The following is a 23038-nucleotide window of genomic DNA, read 5'->3' as shown; positions in this document are numbered from 1 at the left end:
GGAATGGTTACTTCAAGAACCAAGCTTGAGATATTTCAGAAAGGACAGTGAGGGAGGCAAAAGATGTGGGGCATGGCACTGCTGATCAGAGATAGTGTCACAGCTGCAGAAAAGGAGGAGGTCATGGAGAGATTGTTTATCGAGTCACTATGGGCGGAAGTTAGGAACAGGAAAGGGTCAATAACTCTACTGGGTGTTTTTTTATAGACCACCCAATAGAAACAGGGACATTGAGGAGCAGATAGGGAGACAGATTCTTGAAGGTATAATAATAACAGGGTTGTTATTGTGGGAGATTTTAATTTCTCCAATATTGAGGTTTAAATGGGGTGGAGTTTGCTAGGTGTGTTCAGGAAGGTTTCCTGATACAATAAGACTACAAGAGGAGAGGCTGTACTTGATCTGGTATTGTGAAATGAACCTGATCAGGTGTCAGGTTTCTCAGTAGGAGAGCATTTGAGATACTGATCACAATTCTATCTCCTTTACCATAGTGTTGGAGAGGAATAGGAACAGACAAGTTAGGAAAGCAATTAATTGGAGTAAGGGGAAATATGAAGCTATCAGGCAGGAACTTGGAAGCATTAACTGGGAACAGATGTTCTCGGGGAAATGTACGGCAGAAATGTAGCAAATGTTCAGGGGATATTTGTGTGGTGTTCTGCACAGGTACATTCTAATGAGACAGGGAAAGGATGGTAGGGTACAGAAACAGTGGTGTACAAAGGCTTTTAAAAATCTATGAAAGGTTAAAAAGAAACTAGGTAATGATAGAGATCTAGAAGATTATAAGGCTGGCAGGAAGGAGCTTAAGAATGAAATTAGGAAGGGGCAATGAGAAAGCCTTGGCGAGCTGGATTAAGAAAGACCCCAAGACATTCTACAGATATGTGAAGAGCAAGAGAATAAGACATGAAAGAATAGGACCTATCAAATGTGACAGTGGAAAAGTGTGTATGGAACCGGAGGAGATAGCAGAGGTACTTAATGAGTACTTTGCTTCAGTATTCACTACTGAAAAGGATCTTGGCGATTGCAGGGATGACTTGCAGTGAGTTGAAAAGCTTGAGCATATAGACATTAAGAAAGAGGATGTGCTGAAGCTTTTGGAAAGCATCAAGTTGAATAAGTCACTGGGACCAGATGAGATGTACCCCAGGCTACTGTGGGAGGTGAGGGAGGAGATTGCTGAGCCTCTGGCGATGATCAATGGGGACGAGAGAGGTTCCAGAGTATTGAAGCGTTGCAGATATGGTTCCCTTATTCAAGAAAGGGAGTAGAGATAGCCCAGGAAATTATAGACCAGTGAGTCTTACTTCAGTGATTGGTAAGTTGATGGCGAAGACCCTGAAATGCAGGATTTATGAACATTTGGAGAAGCATAATATGATTAGGAATAGTCAGCATGGCTTCATCAAAGGCAGGTTGTGCCTTACGAGCCTGATTGAATTTTTTGAGTATGTGACTGAACACATTGATGAAGGTAGAGCAGTAGATACAGTGTCTATGGATTTCAGCAGGGCATTTGATAAGGTACCCCATGCAAGGTTTACTGAGAAAGCAAGGAGGCATGAGATCCATGGGGACCTTGCTTTGTGGATCCAGAATTGGGTAAATAGAGGGCTAAGGTAATTTCTAAGTTAAGGACATGTTCGGCACAGCTTTAGGGGCTGAGGGGACTGTATTGTGCTGTTGGTTGTCTATGTTCTATGTTCTAAGGATGTAAGTAATAAAACCAATTGCATTCAAAAACTCTAAAAGATTTCACATTCATTAACATGTGAAATAAATTGAAAGAAACGAGGGTTCTGAGTTAAAAGTAAAGTTAAGGGTTATTGAGATAATGGAAAATTGAGCCTTATTTCCTTGTAGTTAGGATTTGCAGTTTTGATTGTTAATTAAGCCACTGGCATTCACCCAGAGGAAAAGTAATGGAAGCATTGTCAACATCTGGGATGCTTGAAAAGAAATTGGAAGAAAATCCTCTGTTCTCTTTCTGAATGAGAAGTAATGTTACTGGGTACAAAAAGAGCACTCTTTGCAACCATCTCACTACTGTTGTTGCATACCAGCTCAATAAAAAACCAATCCTAAAACACTGTTTCAATCTGAAACACCCACAATTTCTTTCCTCCCACAGACGCTATGCGACCTGCTGAGTTCCATTGCCTCCTGCTCCAGGTTCCATCATTGGCAATTTCGAGTCTCCAAATAATCCTTGTTAGCCCTCTACACTTACTTTTGCCACTCAATATTAGCTCTAATTTACAACACATAGTTAGCCCCCCACCCCACCTCTGTGCTGCACTGTAAATACTTTAAATCACTTTTTATAATGCTGATTACATTGCAAACGTATACTAATAGTTATGCACATTTTATTCCATACAACTTTATTTTTACATAATTCTTTACAATTGTTGAATGTTGGTTTTTGTTGAATGTCACACCTTGACCAATGCACCATAGCAAATCTCTAATACATGTAAATGTATATAGTGAGTAAAATCGATCTTTGATCTGCAATTTAATTATCTGGGTTTTTTCATTTCCTATCTCCGTAGTCTCCTCCAGCTCTAAAAACTTCTCAAAATCCCCCATTATTTTAATTATTTTATTGTCTTGCATTGTCCATCCGCCCCCCTTCCTCCCTAGATTCTGAACTAGCCTTCGCAGATCTTCCACCTTTTCACTCGTCACATGATCCTTCTCAAAGGCCCCATCTCTTAGGCTATGTACATTTTTCCTTAAAGCTCATTGTGAAACTTGCAAGCTGCTGTAGGATTTACCTTGAGTGAGATACGCCGTACTGGAATGTATCTCTGTTGGAGCTGTAGTTTGGGGTTCGGTGTCCCGCCCTGTTGGCAGTGGTGTGGCCTCAGCATCTCGTGTTTCTCCTTGGACCATGTGGCTTAACCTCATTTTAGGTTGCAAATCAGCTGGCCTGACATTCTCAGACACCACTGTGCTGGGCGTCGTCAAAGTGGGAGCAGATGGGGATATGGTGCTGGATGTAGAAGGGAAGAAGCTTTCCTTACAGTCCTTGGAATATTTTGGCGTGGTTGGCGTCTCTCCAGACTGCAAGAAAGTTGAATGAAATTTAACTTATTTTATCGCAAAATTCAAAATATATTATACACCTAGAGGATAAGATGACAGATTCATCAGTTCATACAACTGGAGAGAGAAACAGTTAACATTTCAAGAGTTTTCATCAAAACTGTGGATGTTAGAAAACAAGTTTTAAGTGACAGAGAAGAGTGGAGAGAACAAAGGAACTATCTGTGATAAGATGAAAGCAGGGGTTCCCAACGGAGACTAAATTGTATAAGAGCTGAGGCATGATGGCAAACTGGATCCAAAGTGGTTTAGTGATAGACAGCAGAGAGTAGTAGTAAGCAGAAGAGACTCTGCAGATGCGGGAGATTTTTAGCAATACACACTAAATGCTGAAGGTATTCAGCAGGCCAGGCGGAGGGGAATAAGGAGTTGACATTCCAGGCAAGGCTCTTCCTCAAGACTGGAAAGGAAAGGAGTAGAAGCCAGAAAAAGAAGGTGAGGGAGGGGGAGAGAGAAAGGAGTACGAGTTAGCAGGACCTGGAATCATTAACAAGTGATATACTGCAAGGATCAGTGCTTGGTGCTTTGCTGTTAGTAATAAGCTTTAATACTCTGGATGAGATTATAGGTGGTCTGATCAGTATGCTTGCAAATGACACAAAAAATAGTGGAGTTATAGATCATGAGGGAAGTTGTCTAAATACACATAATAGAAGGTTGGGTGGGGAGGTGACAGATAGAACAATCCAGACAAGTGTTAAGGCAATGCACTTCGGGAGGTCAGATTCTGTGAGGAGATGTAGAGTAAATGGTTGAAGTACAGAGAGAGATCTTTGGGTGTAATGGAGGCCAGGTCTTTGGATGTATTTAAGGCAGAGCTTCATAGGTTCTTGATTGGACATGGCATCAAAAGGGAGAATGAAGGCTTGGGAGTGTGCTGAGGGGAGGAGAAAAGGATCAGTCATGATTGAATGGTGAAGCAGACTTGATAGGCCAAAAGGCCTAATTCCGCTTTTATGGTCTAAATGGCAACTGAGGTACAAAGGATAGTGAAAAAGGAATTTGATATTCTTGTCGTCATTGAGGATAAGAGGTGTTGCAGTTGTACCAAACATAGGACAAACTGATTTAGAGTACTGTGTACACTGAAGGATGTGATAGCATAGCATATTGCGGAAGAAATTCACCAGGAGGTTGCCTGTTTTGCAGGACTGCAGTTAAAGAATAGATTAAGTTTATTCTCATTGGAATATACGAGACTGCGGAGGTTCACCTTAAATGTTTATAACATTATGAGAAACACATAGAGGTTATCTAGTCAAAGCCTTTTCCCCAGAGCAGGGGAGTCGAGAAGTAGATGAGAAGGTAGAAATTCAGAAGAGATCTGAGGGGTATGTTTTTCAAATTGAGAGTTTTGAATATCTGGAAATATCTGGAATGAGGAATGGAATGATGGAATTATGACATTTAAAGGATATTTGTCAGTACAGGTCCACAATCCCTTATCTGAAATTCTTAGGGCCAGTTGCATTTCGGAATTCAGAATTTTTCAGATTTCAAAATCCTTCCTTATTGGTTCCAGGAACCCCCGTGGATACCAAAAAATACGTATGCTCAAGTCCCTTATTTGACCTGTCCCAATGTGGGTGGACTTTAGGACTCAGTGGAGCTCCAGACCTACACACATCCTCCCGTACACTTTAAATCATCTCTAGATTACTTACAATACCTAATACAATGTAAATGCTATGTAAATAGTTGTTATACTGTATTGTTTAGGGAATAATGACCAGAAAAATATTTTATTCCCAACAAAAACATTCAATAAAACATAAAAATATACAGCTTCAAACAAACCTAATCAAACACACGGTAAATGACTTATTGGAATAAATGTACAACGTCACTATTACTATAAATCTTCAGTAACTTTTCTTTCTGTTTCTTTAAATCATATACAATATTAGCTCCGACACCATAATCTTCAGTAAGACACCGCACAGACACACCACGATCAAGCTTCTGCAATAAATCCACTTTCTGCGTTATTAATAATGATAGATGCTTCCTTCTCTTTTTCTCATTGTTACCCATAGGGGTATCTGCAGCTCTTTTTGACATTTTCACAGTGAAATTAAACACAAAGTCAACAGTGAACACAAAATATCAGCAGACAGCAAATGCACATGCAACCATTACGAGCGCTGAACCACAACTGACGTCTGGTGGCCTCTGCTAGTGCTGCCACATCACAGCTGAGTGACGTCAGCTGTTGGCGAAAAAAACTTTAGTTTTCAGAGCTTTTTGGATTTCAGAATTTTGGATAAGGGATTGTGGACCTGTAATTGAATAGGAAAGGTGTAGTGGGAAATGGGCCTTACATGGAGGCCCATTTACAAGATGAATGAAAACAAAAATTATAAAACATAGAACACTACAGCACAGCACAGATCCTTCAGACCTTCCCACCCACATGGCCCTTCATTATTTTTCTAAATCATCCACATGCCTATCAAAGAGTTTCTTAAATGTCCCTGATATATCTGCCTTTACCATCACCCCTGGCAGCACATTCCACAAACCCACCATTCTCTTTGTAAAGAACGTACCTCTGACAGCCCCTCTATACTTTCCTCCAATCACCTTAAAATTATGCCCCATCGTATTGGCCATTCACCCTGGGAAAAAATCTCTGGCTTACCACTTGATCTATGTCTCTTATCATCTTGTATACCTTTATCAAGATGCCTCTCATCCTCTTTCACTCCAAAAAGAAAAGCCCTAGCTCACTCAGCCTATTCTCATAAAAACATGCTCTCTATTCCAGGCAGCATCCTAGTAAATTTCCTCTGCACCCTCTCTAAAACTTCCACATCCTTCCTATAACGTGGCAACCAGAAGTGGACACAAATTTCCAAGTGTTGTCTAACCATGGTTTCATAAAGTTTCAACAGTAAAACAAATGCTGAAACTGTGATATACCATACATGCTGCAAACACAAGATTACAAGAGGGAATGCTTAAAATGGTGATCCAAGTTTTCAGTTGCTTGCCATTTCGCCATCACAATCCTGCAAAGGGACATCAGTCTACGAAACTTTATTTTTCTCTTTCTGAAGATGCTGTTTGACCTGCTGAGAATTTCAATAATTCTCTATTACTTTATTTCAGTTTTCAGTATTTGTGGTTTTAGTGTTTCTAGTATTTTTTTCTTTTGAATTTCCAGAGGATAAAGGACAAGATTAAGAATGGTTAATGTCCCATCATTTTAGGATTTTGAAACAATTTTGAAGCTAAGACACAAATGCTTACTCTTCTTACATCTTTCTGCTGCCACGCTTTGCTATGAAGCTTGCAGCAGGTCTTTGCATAACCCCAGCCAACACAGGAAACGAATGCACAGTCACATGACGGCTACATTAGCACCAGGAGCATGACAGCACTTGCAGGTTGTCCAGCACAATTCTCGCCCATGTGATTTGACACATGTGATGTATTTCACTCTGTGTTTTGATGAACAAGCGACAAATTCTTTCTTTTTATCTCTAATACAAAGTTATGAAGGTTCTGAATCATTATTATCACAGACAAATGTCGTGAAATTTGTTGTTGTTTTGCAGCACCATTACAGTTGCAATAAATAAAATTTACTATATATTAAAATAAGAAATTGTGAATTCCAGTTAATTGGGATACATCAGGTTTGGTACATTCAGGCCCAATTAAATGGCTGTACTAATTAACCAAAGTTTCATAGAAACATAGAAAACCTACAGGCGCTTCAGCCCACAAAGCTGTGCCGAACATGTCCTTACCTTAGAAATTACCTAGGGTTACCCATGCCCCTCTATTTTTCTAAGCTCCATGTACCTATCCAGGAGACTCTTAAAAGTCCCTATCGTTTCCACCTCCACCACCGTCGCCAGCAGTCCATTCCACGCACTCACCATTCTCTGAGTAAAAAAACTTACCCCTGACATCTCCTCTGTACCTACTTCCAAGCACCTTAAAACTGAGGTTTCATGAAAATAGTTTTTAAAAAAGTATAAAATGGACAAAATACCATTTAACTGAATAAGTTATGCAATTAAACGAAATACAGTACAACTTAGAACACTATCAATAGTACCACAGTACTATAAAATTGCGTATTAGTTCCTATTGACGGAGGAATTCATCTAGTGCATGCTGCTGTGTTCTTTTGATTGTAGACAAATAAAATCCATGTAGACACCTAGTGTAAATAATGGACTGCCTTCATACAATTTTGTTAACAATTGCATCCTCCAAATCTTCAATTTCATTGTAACATCCAAGATGGTTGTTGATACCATCAAACTTTTTGTAGAAGTGGTTTCACTTTCACTCCTAGGCATTTCTGGCATCTTCAGTCCCGAGAGCTTGAAAATGCAGTGAGCAAAATAGTTCAGAATTGTATTACTGCTTATTTCTCACCAACTATCAGTGACAAAAATCACTTTTTTGAACACAAACACAGGTAACTGATTCTATTTAAAAACTGTTCACATTAAGCACCGTCTAACAGCCAGACAGATATACTTTATTGATCCTGAGGGAAATTGGGTTTTGTTACAGTCGCACCAACCAAGAATAGTGTAGAAATATAGCAATATAAAACCATAAATATTAAATAATAATAGGTAAATTATGCCAAGTGGAAATAAGTCCAGGACCAGCCTATTGGCTCAGGGTGTCTGACACTCGGAGGGAGGAGTTGTAAAGTTTGATTGACTTAATATGACGCTCAGTGTTGCATCTCAGTGGAATGAGTCTCCGGCTGAATGTACTCCTGTGCCTAACCAGTACATTATGGAGTGGATGGGAGACATTGTCCAAGATGGCATGCAACTTGGACAGCATCCTCTTTTCAGACACCTCTTTTCAGTTGCTTGTCTCAAATAAGCAGCACGGTGCTTAAAATAAAGAAAGAGACATGATTAGTTTTTGTTCTTTAAGAGTTCTCTGTAAGGAGACATATCTGAAGGCTATATATTGTATACATACATCAAACTTTGAAAGAAGTGGCTGCCCTAATAACCAATGGCACAATAATTAACAATGAATGGCACAATACATACATGAAACAAGTAGTGTACAAAGAGACCAAAAATAATGAGCTGGTGTTCATGGGTTCATTATCCATTCAGATATCTGATGGTGGACGGGAAGATTGTGTGTCTTTAGGTTCCTGTACCTTCTCTCTGATGGTAGTAATGAGAAGAGGGCATATCCTGGGTGGTGAGATGATCTTTAATGATGGATGCCACCTTTTTGAAGCATCACATTTTGAAGATGCCCTCAAAGGTGGCAAATAGTTCCCATGATGGAGCTGGCTGACTTTACAACCCTCTACAAATTTTTCTAATCCTGTGCAGTGCCCCATCCATAACAGATACTGATGCAACTAATTAGCATACTTTCCACAGTACATCTGTAGAAATTTGCTAGCATCTTTGGTGACAAACTAAATCTCTTCAAACTCCTAATGAAATATAGTCCTTGGCGTGGCTTGTTTGTAGTTTCATCAGAGGGTTGTAAATCTAGTCAGCTCCATCTTGGGTGCTAGCCTACAAATTACCCACGACATCTTCAAGGAGTGGTGTCTCAGAAAGGCAGCATCCATTATTAAGGACCTCCAGCACCCAGGACATGCCCTTTTCTCACTGTTACCATCAGGCTTCTGTACCTCCTACCTGATGGTAACACACTCTCAGCAATTCAGGAACAGCTTCTTCCCCTCTGCCATCCAATTCCTAAATGGACATTAAACCCGTGAACACTACCTCACTTATTACGCCTGTTTATGCACAATTTTTAATCTATTATATATATATATATATATACATACACACACACATTATATATATATATACACATATATATATATATAGAGAGAGAGAGAGAGAGAATGAGAATAATTTATTTATTTCTTCATCTTCCATATTATATATTGCATTGAACTGCTGCTGCTAAGTTAACAAATTTCATGACACATGTCGGTGATAATAAACCTGATTCTGATATTAGAGAGCAAACATGAGGAAATCTGCAGATGCTGGAAATTCAAACAACAACACACACAAAATGCTGGTGGAACACAGCAGGCCAGGCAGCATCTATAAGGAGAAGCACTGTCGACGTTTCGGGCTGAGACACTTCGTCAGGACTAACTGAAAGGAAAGATACTAAGAGATTTGAAAGTAGGAGTGGGAGGGGGAAATGCAAAATGATAGGAAAAGACCGGAGGGGGTGGGATGAAGCTAAGAGCTGGAAAGGTGATTGGCGAAAGTGATACAGAGCTGGAGAAGGGAAAGGATCATGGGACGGGAGGCCTCGGGAGAAAGAAAGGGGGAGGGGAGCACCAGAGGGAGATGGAGAACAGGCAGAGTGATGGGCAGAGAGAGAGAGAAAAAAAACAACTAAATATTGTCAGGAATGGGGTAAGAAGGGGAGGAGGGGCATTAACGGAAGTTAGAGAAGTCAATGTTCATGCCATCAGGTTGGAGGCTACCCAGCCGGTATATAAGGTGTTGTTCCTCCAACCTGAGTGTGGCTTCATCTTGACAGTAGAGGAGGCCATGGATAGACATATCAGAATGGGAATGGGACGTGGAATTAAAATGTGTGGCCACTGGGGGATCCTGCTTTCTCTGGCGGACCGAGCGTAGGTGTTCAGCGCAATGGTCTCCCAGTCTGCGTCGGGTTTCATCAATATATAAAAGACCATACCAGGAGCACCAGACGCAGTATACCACACTAGCCGACTCACAGGTGAAGTGTCGCCTCACCTGGAAGGACTGTCTGGGGCCCTGAACGGTGGTGAGGGAGTAAGTGTAAGGGCAGGTGTAGCACTTGTTCCATTTACAAGGGTAAGTGCCAGGAGGGAGATCGGTGGGAAGGGATGGGGGGGACGAGTGGACAAGGGAGTCGCGTAGGGAGCGACCCCTGCAGAAAGCAGGAGGGGGGGGGGGGGAGGGAAAATGTGCTTGGTAGTGGGATCCCGTTGGAGGTGGCAGAAGTTACGGAGAATTATACGTTGGACCTGGAGGCCGGTGGGGTGGCAGGTAAGGACAAGAGGAACCCTATCCTGAGTGGGGTGGCGGGTGGATGGGGTGAGGGCAGATGTGCGGGAAATGGGAGAGATGCGTTTGAGAGCAAAGTTGATTGTGGAAGAAGGGAAGCCCCTTTGTTTAAAAAAGGAAGACATCTCCTTCGTCTTGGAATGAAAAGCCTCATCCTGAGAGCAGATGCAGCAGAGACAGAGGAATTGTGAGAAGGGGATAGCCTTTTTGCAAGAGACAGGGTGGGAAGCTGTGAGAGTCTGTAGGCTTATAGTAGATATCAATAGTTAAGCCGTCTCCAGAGATGGAGACAGAAAGATCAAGAAAGGGGAGGGAGGTGTCGGAAATGGACCAGGTAAATTTGAGGGCAGGGTGAAAGTTGGAGGCAAAGTTAATGAAGTCAACCCCATCCCTGACAATATTTAGTTGTTTGTTTATTTTCTCTCTCTCTCTGCCCATCACTCTGCCTATTCTCCATCTCCCTCTGGTGCTTTCTTTTTCCCGAGGCCTCCCATCCCATGATCCTTTCCCTTCTCCAGCTCTGTATCACTTTTGCCAATCACCTTTCCAGCTCTTAGCTTCATCCCACCCTTCCGGTCTTCTCCTATCATTTCGCATTTCCCCCTCCCCCCACTACTTTCAAATCTCTTACTATCTTTCCTTTCGGTTAGTCCTGACGAAGGGTCTCGGCCTGAAACGTCGACAGTGCTTCTCCCTATAGATGCTGCCTGGCCTGCTGTGTTCCACCAGCATTTTGTGTGTGTTGTCTGATTCTGATACGTTGGGCCCAGGATAGATCTTCAGAGATGTTGATGCTTAGGAACTTGAAACTGCTTATCTTTTCCACTGCAGACCCCTGGATAAGGACTGATGTGTGTTCCCTTGACTTCCCCTTCCTGAAGTCCTCAATCAATTCCCTGGTCTGACTGAAGTTGAGTGCAAGGTTGTTGTTGCTGCACCACTCAGCCAGCTAATCTGTCTCACTCCTGTACACATCCTCATCACTTTCTGAGATTTTACCAACAACAGTTATGTCATTGGCCTAAGAAAACAGGAAGAACCTCACCTCCCCCCCCCCCACCCACCCCCAGCAGAGACGTTATAAATCAGGGGGATGGATTGATAGTAAAGGTTAACAAAATAGAGGAGCATGAAGTAAAGAGTTTTCATCCAGCAGTTGATGGGATCTGGAATTCGCTGCTCACAAGAGTGGCAGAGACAGAAACCCTGACCACATTTAAACAGTGCTTGGATGTGCCACGTGCAGCAGGGCCACAACCAAGTGATAATAGGTGGAATTAGGCATTGTGGCTCTTTCTCAACAGGCACAGAGACTGTGGGCTGTATGGCCTCAATCTGTGTTAAAAAGCTCTTAGTTCCTAGGACACTGTTGTCAGAGGCCTGAATATCCATTGTGGAATTCATCCTGCTGCAACTAATATACCAGTAATAGCCTGCTACTGTTCCTACTGAGCATGAGACTGAGGATAGAACTGAAGAGGGGCTAAGAGGGATTCAAGAGGAAGGTGATCCTTTTCAAAGGTTTAAATGTCAACACTGCATAGGAAGGATGATTCAAAATGTGAAACATTTGTAGAACCAAACAAGTACTGAAAGATGATAACCCATTACACAATTCCTGCTCACAGGATAATATTGGCTTCTTCTCAAAACTTACATAACTTCTGACACTAGGTCTGCCCACAGAACAGGCAGCAGAACCATTTAGGGAAATGGGCATCAGACCTACTGGCATCATTCTCCCTGCTTTTTCCCCCAACAAATATTTTTTGACCCTCTGCTTGGTTAAATTCATCAGTTCGGAACTGGCAAACACTTAAAGAAAGAGGATTCCCAAGACTGAATTGATACTTACTCCCACACATTGTGCAGATGTTGAATAGACTCCAAGAATCCCTCATTTGGTAACGTAGTGGTCAGCTCACGCTTCCACGAACAATCTACAAGCAGGTTGCTAAGTGCATTGGTCCATGGAAATGGAACTATCACTCTGATACTAAGGGTCAAATCAACAAGACAAGCACCACTCTGCGTATCACTGACTCAATCAAGGACATTTTCCTCTCCCACAGTTCCCTGCCGGTGGCAACAACAATATACCTCGGTACAAGTGACAATTTTCCCACTTTACCAACTGGTGAATCTTACTGCTTCCTTAGTAGTCGAGGGCTCCCTTGGAGTCTCACACTCCACTTTGGGTCTTGCCATGTGTCCCACCCTTGCTCTGGATTCTCTCAGGATGAAAACGATAAGTACTGCTACTCTTTTTATACAATTCCAATTCCATCTTTCAAGATCAGAAAAACTAAGTTCAGAAGAATTCCAGATTAATGGATTTCTAACCTGCTTCACCACCTTTTTGTATTTTTCACCATTCACATGTCCCATCAGTTCATGGAATATTGCTTTGCCAGGAACCTTACTCTACAGAAGACATTTGTTTAGAGGGAGGGCTTATAGGGTGCTCAAACACAAGAGCATGCATCATTTCAATTACTAACAGGATTAAGTGTTGATTCACAAATGCATGAAGCACAGCACTGAGTTACCGTAACAACCTGGGTTCAGCTCCATAACAATTGCTCTAGTACACAACCTACCTTCTGTCAGATACCACACAACATCCAAAACAAAATTAACAGCCTGTCCACCAGAGTCACATCCCACACAACATCCAGCAACTCTCCAGTAGCTCACATTCTTCCTTTAGCACAGCCTCCTAGTCTCCCGACACCTGTTCCAGTGAGGAGGAATCTGATGGCTACCTGCAAACCTGGATGTCCAGAGTACTCTAACGTAGGATGACATTCAATGGAACTGTTTAACAAAATGCTTGAGCAGATGCAGCTCAAAGGCACTTGAGACCTGCTCCCTCCCAGGATTATTAAGTCCCCTCAACCACCTACATAGAGAATCTCAGAAAACTCACGTGGATGTATTTTATTCATAAATACAAGAATTTTCCAGATGCTCAAAATCCAAAGTGACATATACAAAATGGTGGAGGATCTCAGCAGGTCAGGCAGCATCTATAAAAATAAACAGTCAATGTTTGGGCCGAGACTCTTCAGAAAAAAAGGTGGGGGGTGGGGAAGGACAATAGCTGGAAGGTGATAGGTGAAGCCACCTGGGTGGGAAAGGTAAAGGGCTGAAAAGGAAGGAGTCTGATAGGAGAGGAGAGCAGACCACAGGAGAAAGGGAAGAAGGCGGGTCACCAGGGGGAGGTGATAGGTAGGAGAGAAGTAGTAAGAAGCTGGTGGGGGGGGGGGGCAGAGAGAAGCTGGCGGGAGTGGGAAAGAAAAATATTTTTACCAGAAAGAGAAATCAATATTCATTCTATGAGGTTGGAGGCTACCCAGACAGAATATAAAGTGTTGCTCCTCTACCCTGAGGGTGGCCTCATCCTGGCACAACAGGAGGTCAAGGACTGAAATGTCGGAATGGGAATGAGAATTGGAATTAACATGTTTGGCCACCAGGAAGTTTCACTTTTAGTGGATAGAGCAGAGGTGCTTGACAAGTGGACTCAATTTACAATGGGTCTCACCAGTGTTGAGGGGGCGCATCATCAGCATTGGATACATTAGACAACTCCAGCAGATTCACAGGTGAGATGTTGGAAGACCTGGAAAGAATGTTTGGGCCTTGGATGGAGGTGAGGGAGGAGGCGAATGGGCAGGAGTAGCACTTTGGCTGCCTGTGGGAATAAGTGCCAGGAGGGAGATAAGTGGGTAGGGACAAGTGGATAGGGAATCAGAGAAGGACCGATCCCTGTGGAAAGCAGAGTTGGGGGGTGTGAAGAGGAGAGTAAAGATTTGTTGGGTGGTAGGATCCCTTAGGAGATGGCAGAAGTTGCAGAGAACAATGTGTTGGATGCAGAAGCTCATGGGATGGTAGGTATTTTATTCATCTTTATAAAAAGAATGAATGTATCAGAAACCATTGTTGAGTCAGTGAACAGTGGAGAAATGTCATCATTCTGGACATGGTCTCTATTAATAGATAAAAAAGGATTCCTTGTGGCACATGGAAGATCCTGGAAGGGGGTCTCAATATCAGTTCAGTTTCACAGCTGGGGGGAGAGGCACTGAAAACTGAAGTGTTGAAATATTTTAACAGCATGCTGCCGAGATTCATGACAAGCTCTGAAAAAACACAAAGTGCACTGCCTAAGGCATGTTTAACTCCACTAAAGTCTGGACAGTGATTGCACAGCAAGGTCTGAATCAGCAACTTAAGAATGCTAATGAACACAGCAATTCCACACTTGAACATAAATAAGGCAAATACTTTGTGTGTATAAAGTTGAGGATGTCTATGAAGTCACATAATATCCAAAATGATGCTCCATGCTATAGTCAAATTTATTGTTATATGCATAACTAGAGGTATGCCCAGGTGCAGTGAAAACCTGATTAGGGCACAACAGCACAGAAACAAGCCCTTCAGCCCATCTAGTCCTGGCCAAACTATTATTCTGCCTAGACAATCAGACTGCACGTGGACCATAGCCCACCCATTCATGCACTTTTCCAAAACTCTCAAATGTTGAAATTGAACCTGCATTCACTACTTCCGCTGAAAACTTGTTTCACACTCTCACCGGCCTCTGAAGAAGTTCTTCCTCACCTCGCTCTTAAATATTTCACCTTTGACCCTTAGTAACTCAGACTTGTCGCATGCAAAATGTAGCGATCTTGCCTGAAGAGGCACAGCACAATGCTCTGAAGGACAGACTCATTATTATGCTGTTCGCTATCTGGTTAACAGTAGGAAGATCATCAGTCATTAGTACACATTTCAGGGATGGGAAAGGAAATGAGCAGGCTCATACTTCGTTGCTCTTGGAAACCTCCAGACGAATTATTTCAAAGATAGTAATATTGATGAGGTGTTGCGAGCAAGGTGCCGATAGCAGAAGCACTTGTGCTAGTGATGTTATGAGTAAAAAGAACTGAGACCTATCTTTTATTGATTAAATCAGCAAGATGATTTACTCTGTGATAATAATTCCTTAACAGGGATATGGTCTAAAGTGACAGATGGAATAAACAGATCACAAGCCTTATAAATACAGAATGCCTTTCTGTTTTATTATATAGAATCCATGACACATAGGTTAATGAAGCCCAATTAGAAGCATCTATGAGAAATCTGTACAGGGATATTTGAAAGGTTTACATGATAAATACACGATCTCCAGGAGAAGCACTTCCACCACCTTCATTCTGGTGCTGTTCTTAAACATCAATGATTGCCTTTACTTCCTAGAGCCTTCAGAAAAAGCGTGTCTTGCTTCCATCAAGTTTTCCTCACTGTACCCTTTCAGCAGCTCCTTCCTCCATTCTCCTCCTTACCATAACAGATTCAGTGAATCAGATTCAGAATCAGGTTTAATATCACCAGCATATGTTGTGAAATAGTTAATTAATTTCTACACCTGTAGCTGATAGAATCACTATAAAAAAACTAATGCAACTTTACTTTAACATTTGTAGTACAATTTCCTTTAGGAACTAAATTTGAATGGAATAACAGATTAGCTATCTTTAATTATTTCTCCAAATACAAGAAAATCCTACAGATGCTGGAAATCTAGAGTGACACATGCAAAATGTCATGTTTCGAGCTGAGACCCTTCATCAGGACTGGAAAGGAAGGGAGTAAGGCAAGGAGGACAAGCTAGAAAGTGTTAGATGGGTGGGGGAGGGGAATGAAGAAGCTGAGAGATGATAAGTGAAAAAGGCAATGTTCTGGAGAAGAAAGGGTCTGGTAAGAAAGTGGATCAAAGGAGAAAGGGAAGGCTGAAGGGTACCGGGAGAGGTGATAGGCAGGTGAGGAGAACCAATATGAGGTCAGAGTGGGGAAATGAAGAAGAGGGAAGGGCTGGGGAAAAATTTACTGGATGTTGGAGATATTGATGTTCATGCCATCAGGTTGGAGGTACCTAGATGGAATATGCTACATTGTTTCTTCAAGCTGAGAGTGGTTTCATCGTGGCAGAACAGGAGCCCATGGATCACAAGGCAGAACAGGAATGGGAATAGGAACTGAAATGGTTGGCCACCGGAATATTGTGTTTTTTGTGGATGGAGCTGAGGTGTTTGACAAAGTGGTCCCCCAATCTATGTCGCTCTCACCAATGTGGAGGAGTTGCATTGGGAGCAGCAGATATAGTAGACAACCCCAACAGGTGAAGTGTTGCCTCCCCTGTAAGGGCAATTTGGGGCCCTGAATGGAGGAGAGGGAGAAAGTGAAGAGGCAGGCGTGGCATTTCTGCTGCTTGCAAGGATAAGCGCCAGGAGGGAGATTAGCGAGAAGGGACAAATGGTCATGGGAATCACAGATCCCTGTGGAAAGTGGACAGTGGAGTGGAGGTAAAGATGTATTTTGTGGTAGGGTCCTGTTGAAGATGGTGGAAGTTATGGATAATGATGTGTTGGATGTGGAAGCTCATATGGAGGTAAATGAGGGTAAGAGGAACTCTATCCTTGTTGAGGCAGCAGGAAGATGGGGTAGGTGCGGATGTCCGAGAAATGGGGGAGATGCAGGTGAGGGTAGCAGGTGGTGGAAGAAAGTAAACCTTGTTCTTTGAAGGAGGAGGACAACTGATGTCCTGGAAAGTAAGACCTCATTTTGGAATAGAAACAACAGAGATGAAGAAACTGAGAAAAGGGAATGACATTTTTATAGGAGGCAGGGTGGGAAGAGTCAAGATAGCCATGGGAATCAGAGGGTTTATAAAAAGGTATCAGACAGTTTGTTTCAAGTGATGGAGACAGACAGATTGGGAAAGAGAAGACAGGTGTCAGAAATGGACCAAGTGAATATAAGAGCAGAGTGAAAGTTGGGGGCAAAGTTGATAAAATTAACAAGCTCAACATGAGTGCATGAAGCAGCACCAATGCAGTGCAGAAAGAGTTGGGGAGCATTATTAGGGAAGGCATGGAACATTGACTGTTCTACGTAGCCAACAAAAAGGCGGGCATAGCTTGGCTCACGCTGTTGCCCATAGTTACATCTTGAGTCTGGAGAAAGTGGGAGGAGCCGAAAGAGAAATTGTTGAGGATGAGGGCCAGATGGCGGAGGACAGTGATTGAGGGGAACTGGTCAGATCTGCTGGCCAATGAAACAGTAGGCATAGCTAGAACCCTAAAGATTTCTCTAAATTTCTCTTAAATATTCATTTTCCACATAGAAATACTTGGTCTATCATATAAACATATCACTATGTTTGAGAGTCTGCTCTGCTTATTTGCTCTGGACTTTGTTTCAATTAAAAAACTCCTAGAAAGACACATGGATGACAGAGAAATGGAGGGCTATGGAGAAGGGTAAAGTTCGTTTGATCTTGGTTAACACAATATCATGGGCTGAAGGGTCTGTATTGTGCTGTAATGTTCTATGTTCTGAGGTCTAGATTTCTGTTGGCTGGTGTGAAGGTTGACAACAGAGAATGGTATAATGACTATGGGAATGGCAGGTTTGGATAGCAAAAGGCCAAAATGTATGGGGATAAAAGTAAAGCTAGGTCTTTTTAAAATGATGTACTCTCATCTGCACCATGAGTAATTCCAGACAATAGCATTAAGTAGGTGAATGAATGCTAACTATAACTTTTCTGGTTAATTAGGGGTAATGTCAGGAGAAGAAATTAAATGAAAGAAATTAAATGAAATGAATGAATGAATTAAATGAAGAAATTTGAAGTTAGTATCTTTGTAAAACTTTTATCTTTTTAGAGCCAAATCATTACAATTTCTATACCTTCTGGACTGGCTATGTGAATTCCTTTTTTCTAAGAAAATCCTAAGAATTTGAAGCTTCTATCCTTCTTCATTTGGTAGAAACTCCCACATGTGGTAATAAAACATTATAACTCATCCAGGACAGATTTTTGGCTCTTGTACAGTTTTCACTTTGTTCATTGCACTCTGCCTGCCCAGATTCATCATTGGGAATCATTAACGACATGAGGCAGTGTTTTCAGCTGGTTCTTCCCTGTGGCTATTTAACTGATTATTTCAGGAGCACAACATGCACAACATCGCAGCTTAATCAGTTCCATCACCACTTGAAATTGACATTCTGGTTCAGCAGCACCACAGCAACCAAGAGAAAAACAGCCACAAAACAAGCCATCAGCTTCATTTATCACATTTCCAAAACAGGTTGACACCTGCAAGAGTTCAATCCTACAACAGTTGACCATAGTACTCTCAGTGAGATGAGCCAGCGCTGATAAATCCAGCAAAACTGTGCCAACATGATTGCAAGGATTCAATATTTGCATGTAAATATACTTATCACTGTCCTATAGAATGCATAGATTTAGTCCTGCCTACAACCAGCATTAAGCAATACAAATTATCATTAGAAATGTAACTTGAAGCATATAAAATTGTGTTTTGGTAATTGGATACAAGAAGTCAATAAACAGTAATAACAGGAACTGGATCACTGTTACAGTGAGCCTGCTGTCTTCTGCTTCATATAGCAAATTGAATGAATGACTGCAGTTTCAGTGGTGCTAACTTGAAATAGGAGATGACTCCTTCCCTCCCAGCCATGTTTTTACAGTTTAGATCATGACTCCTGTCATTTCATGACCATGTGATTATATTATCTATTTGTTTCTGCCTGAAATGCAGACAAATTCACTGCAATTTGTGCCATGCTGCATGCAGATTTACACAGGGCAAAAGATGCATATGACATGAAAAAAAAACTTAAACAAAAACAGAGGGAATCCAATAGATGATGGTAATCTTTTAGTCCCTGCAGATCTCGTTAAACAATTTAGAACTAAAGTTAAGATTAACAGATAAAAAATATTTAAAAAGAAATCCTAGTGGAACTAAAACATATTTTGGGCAAAACAGAACACCATGATTTCAGAGGCCAGCAATTTGGTGCCTGATAAACTGTGCAGGTGCTGATAGATAACCAAGACACAAGGAGGGATTCTTTGGCTGCAGTGGTAAACCATGCATTGCAAGTAATTTGAGTATATTAGGCAGTAATATAAATAGTAATCAGCAGATCACATCAAAGGAAAGCAACAGTAAAGTGTAAGGGTGTGGTAACATAATGTTTAAATTACCAAATTACTCTCCAGACTGCAGCAGGAAATCAAATAATAAAACTGGATGATAATCCTATTATTCTTCTTATAAATGGCAACAGTGAACTTAGAGGTGTAACACGCTGTAAGCATTCACTGGTAGTGTAATGGCTTCTCTGTTATGTTCACTGCTGTGGTAACGGTTTCTCTGTAGCAGCAACGTTTGGATTACGGCCGGAGATAACAGGACTGGGGTATGCATGTTAGCCAATCAGGAGATTGTTGCTCTGTCTTGTGAATCTGGAAGGAGATTTTTCGTGGTCTCTTTGCCAGGGAGAGATGAGGAAAGAAGACACAAATGGAGAGGTTTGGTAGACCGCCGGACGGGGTGGACTTGGAGCGAGGGTCTGAAGGACAGCAACGACTGGAGGAGGTCGATGGTGGAAGACCGAGTTATCAGTGAGTTCCAACTTTGCTCAGCAGACTGTTTGATAAGATTGGGCCCTTCTTTTTCTCATTTTTTTTACTAACCACATAGTCAAAGTAAGAATTATAAATCTTAATTGTTTAATTGCAAATTGTGTACTGTTTGTTATTTTGGGGTACTGAGTTGTAACAGGGTACACATCGCGCAGTACCACCCAAGCAAGATTTCCTAAGTTTGGCCAGAGTGAGAGTTGCAGAGGCTTGTTGTAAAAGTCATCTGTCAAAGAAAAGGACGTAGAACCATAGAACACTACAGCACAGTACAGGCCCTTCAGCCCTCCTTGTTGTGCCGACCCATATAATCCTTAAAAAAAAGTACTAAACCCACACTACCCCATAACCCTCTTTCATCCATGTGCCTGTCCAAGAGGCTCTTAAATACCCCTAATGTTTTAGCCTCCATCACCATCCCTGGCAAGTCATTCCAGGCACTCACAACCCTTTGTGTAAAAAACTTACCCTGATGTCTCCCTTAAACTTCCCTCCCTTAATTTTGTACATATGCCCTCTGGTGTTTGCTATTGGTGCCCTGGGAAACAGGTACTGACTATCCACCCTATCTATGCCTCTCATAATCTTGTAGGCCTCTATCAAGTCCCCTCTTATTCTTCTACACTCCAAAAAGAAAAGTCCCAGCTCTGCTAACCTTGCTTCATATGACTTGTTCTCCAAACCAGGCAACATCCTGGTAAATCTCCTCTGCACCCTCTCCATAGCTTCCACATCCTTCCTATAATGAGGTGACCAGAATTGAACACAATACACTTAAGTGTGGTCTCACCAGAGATTTGTAGAGTTGCAACATGACCTCTCTACTCTTGAACTCAATCCCCCTGTTAATGAAGCCTAGCATCCCACAGGCCTTCTTAACTATCCTATCAACCAGTGCAGCGACCTTGAGGGATGTACAGAGTTGAACCCCAAGGTCCCTTTGTTCATCCACACTCTTAAGTAACTGACCATTAATCCTGCACTCAGTCTTCTGGTTTGTCCTTCCAAAATGCATCACCTCACACTTGTCCAGATTGAACTCCATCTGCCATTTTTCTGCCCAACTCTGCAGCCTGTCTATATCCTCTTGTAACCTTTGACAACTTGCAGCTCCATCCACAACTCCTCCAAACTTCGTGTCATCCGCAAACTTAGTCACCCATCCTTCCACCTCTACATCCAGGTCATTTATAAAAATCACAAATAGCAGGGGTCCCAGGACAGATCCCTGCAGCACTCCACTAGTCACTGACCTCCAGGCAGAATACTTTCCTTCCACAACTACCCTCTGCTTTCTTCCTTTAAGCTAATATTTTTATCCAAACAACCAAGGTTCCACTGATCCCCTGCCTCATGACTTTCTGGATCAGTCTCTCGTGAGGGACCTTGTCAAATGCCTTGCTAAAGTCCATGTACACCACATCCACTGCCCTACCCTCATCAATTTCTTTTGTTAGCTCTTCAAAAAACTCAATCAGGCTCATGAGGCACAATCTTCCCTTCACAAAGCCATGTTGACTATCCAGGAGTAGACTGTCCTTCTCCAAATGCTCTTAGATCCTATCCTTAAGGATCCTTACCAGTAGTTTGCAGACCACTGACGTAAGACTCACCGGTTTATAGTTCCCAGGTTTTTCCCTATTATCTTTTTTTGATTGCCATCTTCATCCAGTTTGTTAGGTACACTTGCTCGTTAATGCAAATATCCAAAATCAGCCAACCATATGGCAGCAGCTCAGTGCATTAAAAATAACAGTTGTTCAGGCCAAACATCAGAATAGGAAAGAAACGTGATCTAAGTGACCTTGACCATTATGATTGTTGGTGCCTGATGTGGTGGAGTTTGAGTATCTAAGAAATTCTAATTTTTATGCACAACAGTAAGGCCTTTGACAAGGTCCTGCATGGGAGGTTAGTTAGGAAGATTCAGTCACTAGATATACATGGTGAGGTGGTAAATTGGATTAGACATTGGCTCAACAGGAGAAGTCAGAGAGTGGTAGTGCAGGACTGCTTCTCTCAGTGGAGGCCTGTGTGGTGTGCCACAGGGATCAGTTATTTGTCAAATCTATATCAATGATCTGGATGATAATTAGATCAGCAAATTTGCTGATGATACAAAGATTAGAGGTGTAGTGGACAGTGAGGAAGGTTTTCAAAGCTTGCAGACGGATCTGGACCAGCTGGAAAAATGGGCTGAGAAATGGCAGATGGAGTTTAATGCAGACAAGTGTGAGGTATTGCACTTTGGAAGGACAAACCAAGGTAGAACATACAAGGTAAATGGTAGGACACTGAGGAGTGTAGTAGAACAGAGGGATCTGGGAATACAGATACAAAATTCTCTATAAGTGGTGTCACAGGTAGATAGGGTAGTAAAAAGACCTTTATCAAAGTATTGAGTATAAGAGTTGGAATGTTATGGTGAGGTTGTATCAGGCATTGGTGAGGCCGAATTTGGAGTATTCTGTGCAGTTTTGGTCTCCAAATTACAGGAAGGATATTAATAAGGTTGAAAGAGTGCAGAGAAGGTTTACAAGGATGTTGCCAGGACTTGAGAAACTGAGTTACAGAGAAAGGTTGAACAGGTTAGGACTTTATTCCCTGGAGTGTAGAAGAATGAGGGTAGATTTGATAGAGGTATATAAAATAATGATGGGTATAGATAGAGTGAATGCAAGCAGGCTTTTTCCACTGACGTTAAGGGAGAAAAAAACCGGAGGACGTGGGTTAAGGGTGAAGGGAGAAAAGTTTAAAGGTAACATTAGTGGGGGGCTTCTTCACACAGAGAATGTGTGGAATGAGCTGTCAGATGAAGTGGTAAATGTGGGCTCACTTTTAATATTTCAGAAAAACTTGGACAGGTACATGGATGAGAGGTGTATGGAGGGATATTGTCCAGGTGCAGGTCAGTAGGACTAGGCAGAAAAATGGTTCAGCACAGCCAAGAAGGGCCAAAAGGCCCATTTCTGTGCTGTAATGTTCTATGGTTCTAACAGTCAAAATACTTTGAATTCTAGAGTTTACAGAGAATTAGACTGAGTGTGTCCAGAGACCCAAGTTCTTTGGGCACAGAGCTCAGAAAAAGCGACTCAACAGACTTTAACATCATAAATCAGTGAGTTGTTTGTTATGTCTCTCATCTCACTGTGAAACGGGGACATCTCTTTTTCCCTTACATGGGCCGTCTTGCATGCACTGCTCTTTTGAGGTCTATCCACAGATTTTCGATGATGTTTAGGTCGGGGAACTTGTGAGGGCCAAAGCAGAACCTTCAGCTTGTACCTCTTGAGGTAGTCCATTGTGGATTTTGATGTGTGTTTAGTACCATTAT

At 42.0% G+C, this 23038-nt stretch overlaps 1 protein-coding gene across 4 annotated transcripts in view; it reads right to left on the bottom strand.

The window, feature by feature from the left end:
- The window catches only part of cabin1 (calcineurin binding protein 1), a 563877-nt gene that overhangs the window by 45511 nt on the left and 495328 nt on the right, over nt 1–23038 (bottom strand). For all 4 annotated transcript variants that reach the window (XM_059983285.1, XM_059983287.1, XM_059983286.1 and 1 more), the window contains one exon: nt 2790–3078. In XM_059983285.1, the coding sequence (XP_059839268.1) occupies nt 2790–3078 (289 nt within the window). The remainder of the gene's footprint in view (nt 1–2789; nt 3079–23038) is intronic.

The sequence above is a fragment of the Hypanus sabinus genome, chromosome 10 (assembly GCF_030144855.1).
Source record: "Hypanus sabinus isolate sHypSab1 chromosome 10, sHypSab1.hap1, whole genome shotgun sequence".
Taxonomy (NCBI): Eukaryota; Metazoa; Chordata; class Chondrichthyes; order Myliobatiformes; family Dasyatidae; genus Hypanus; species Hypanus sabinus.
Note: the sequence above shows the minus strand (reverse complement) of the source record. Positions and strands in the feature narration are given on the sequence as shown.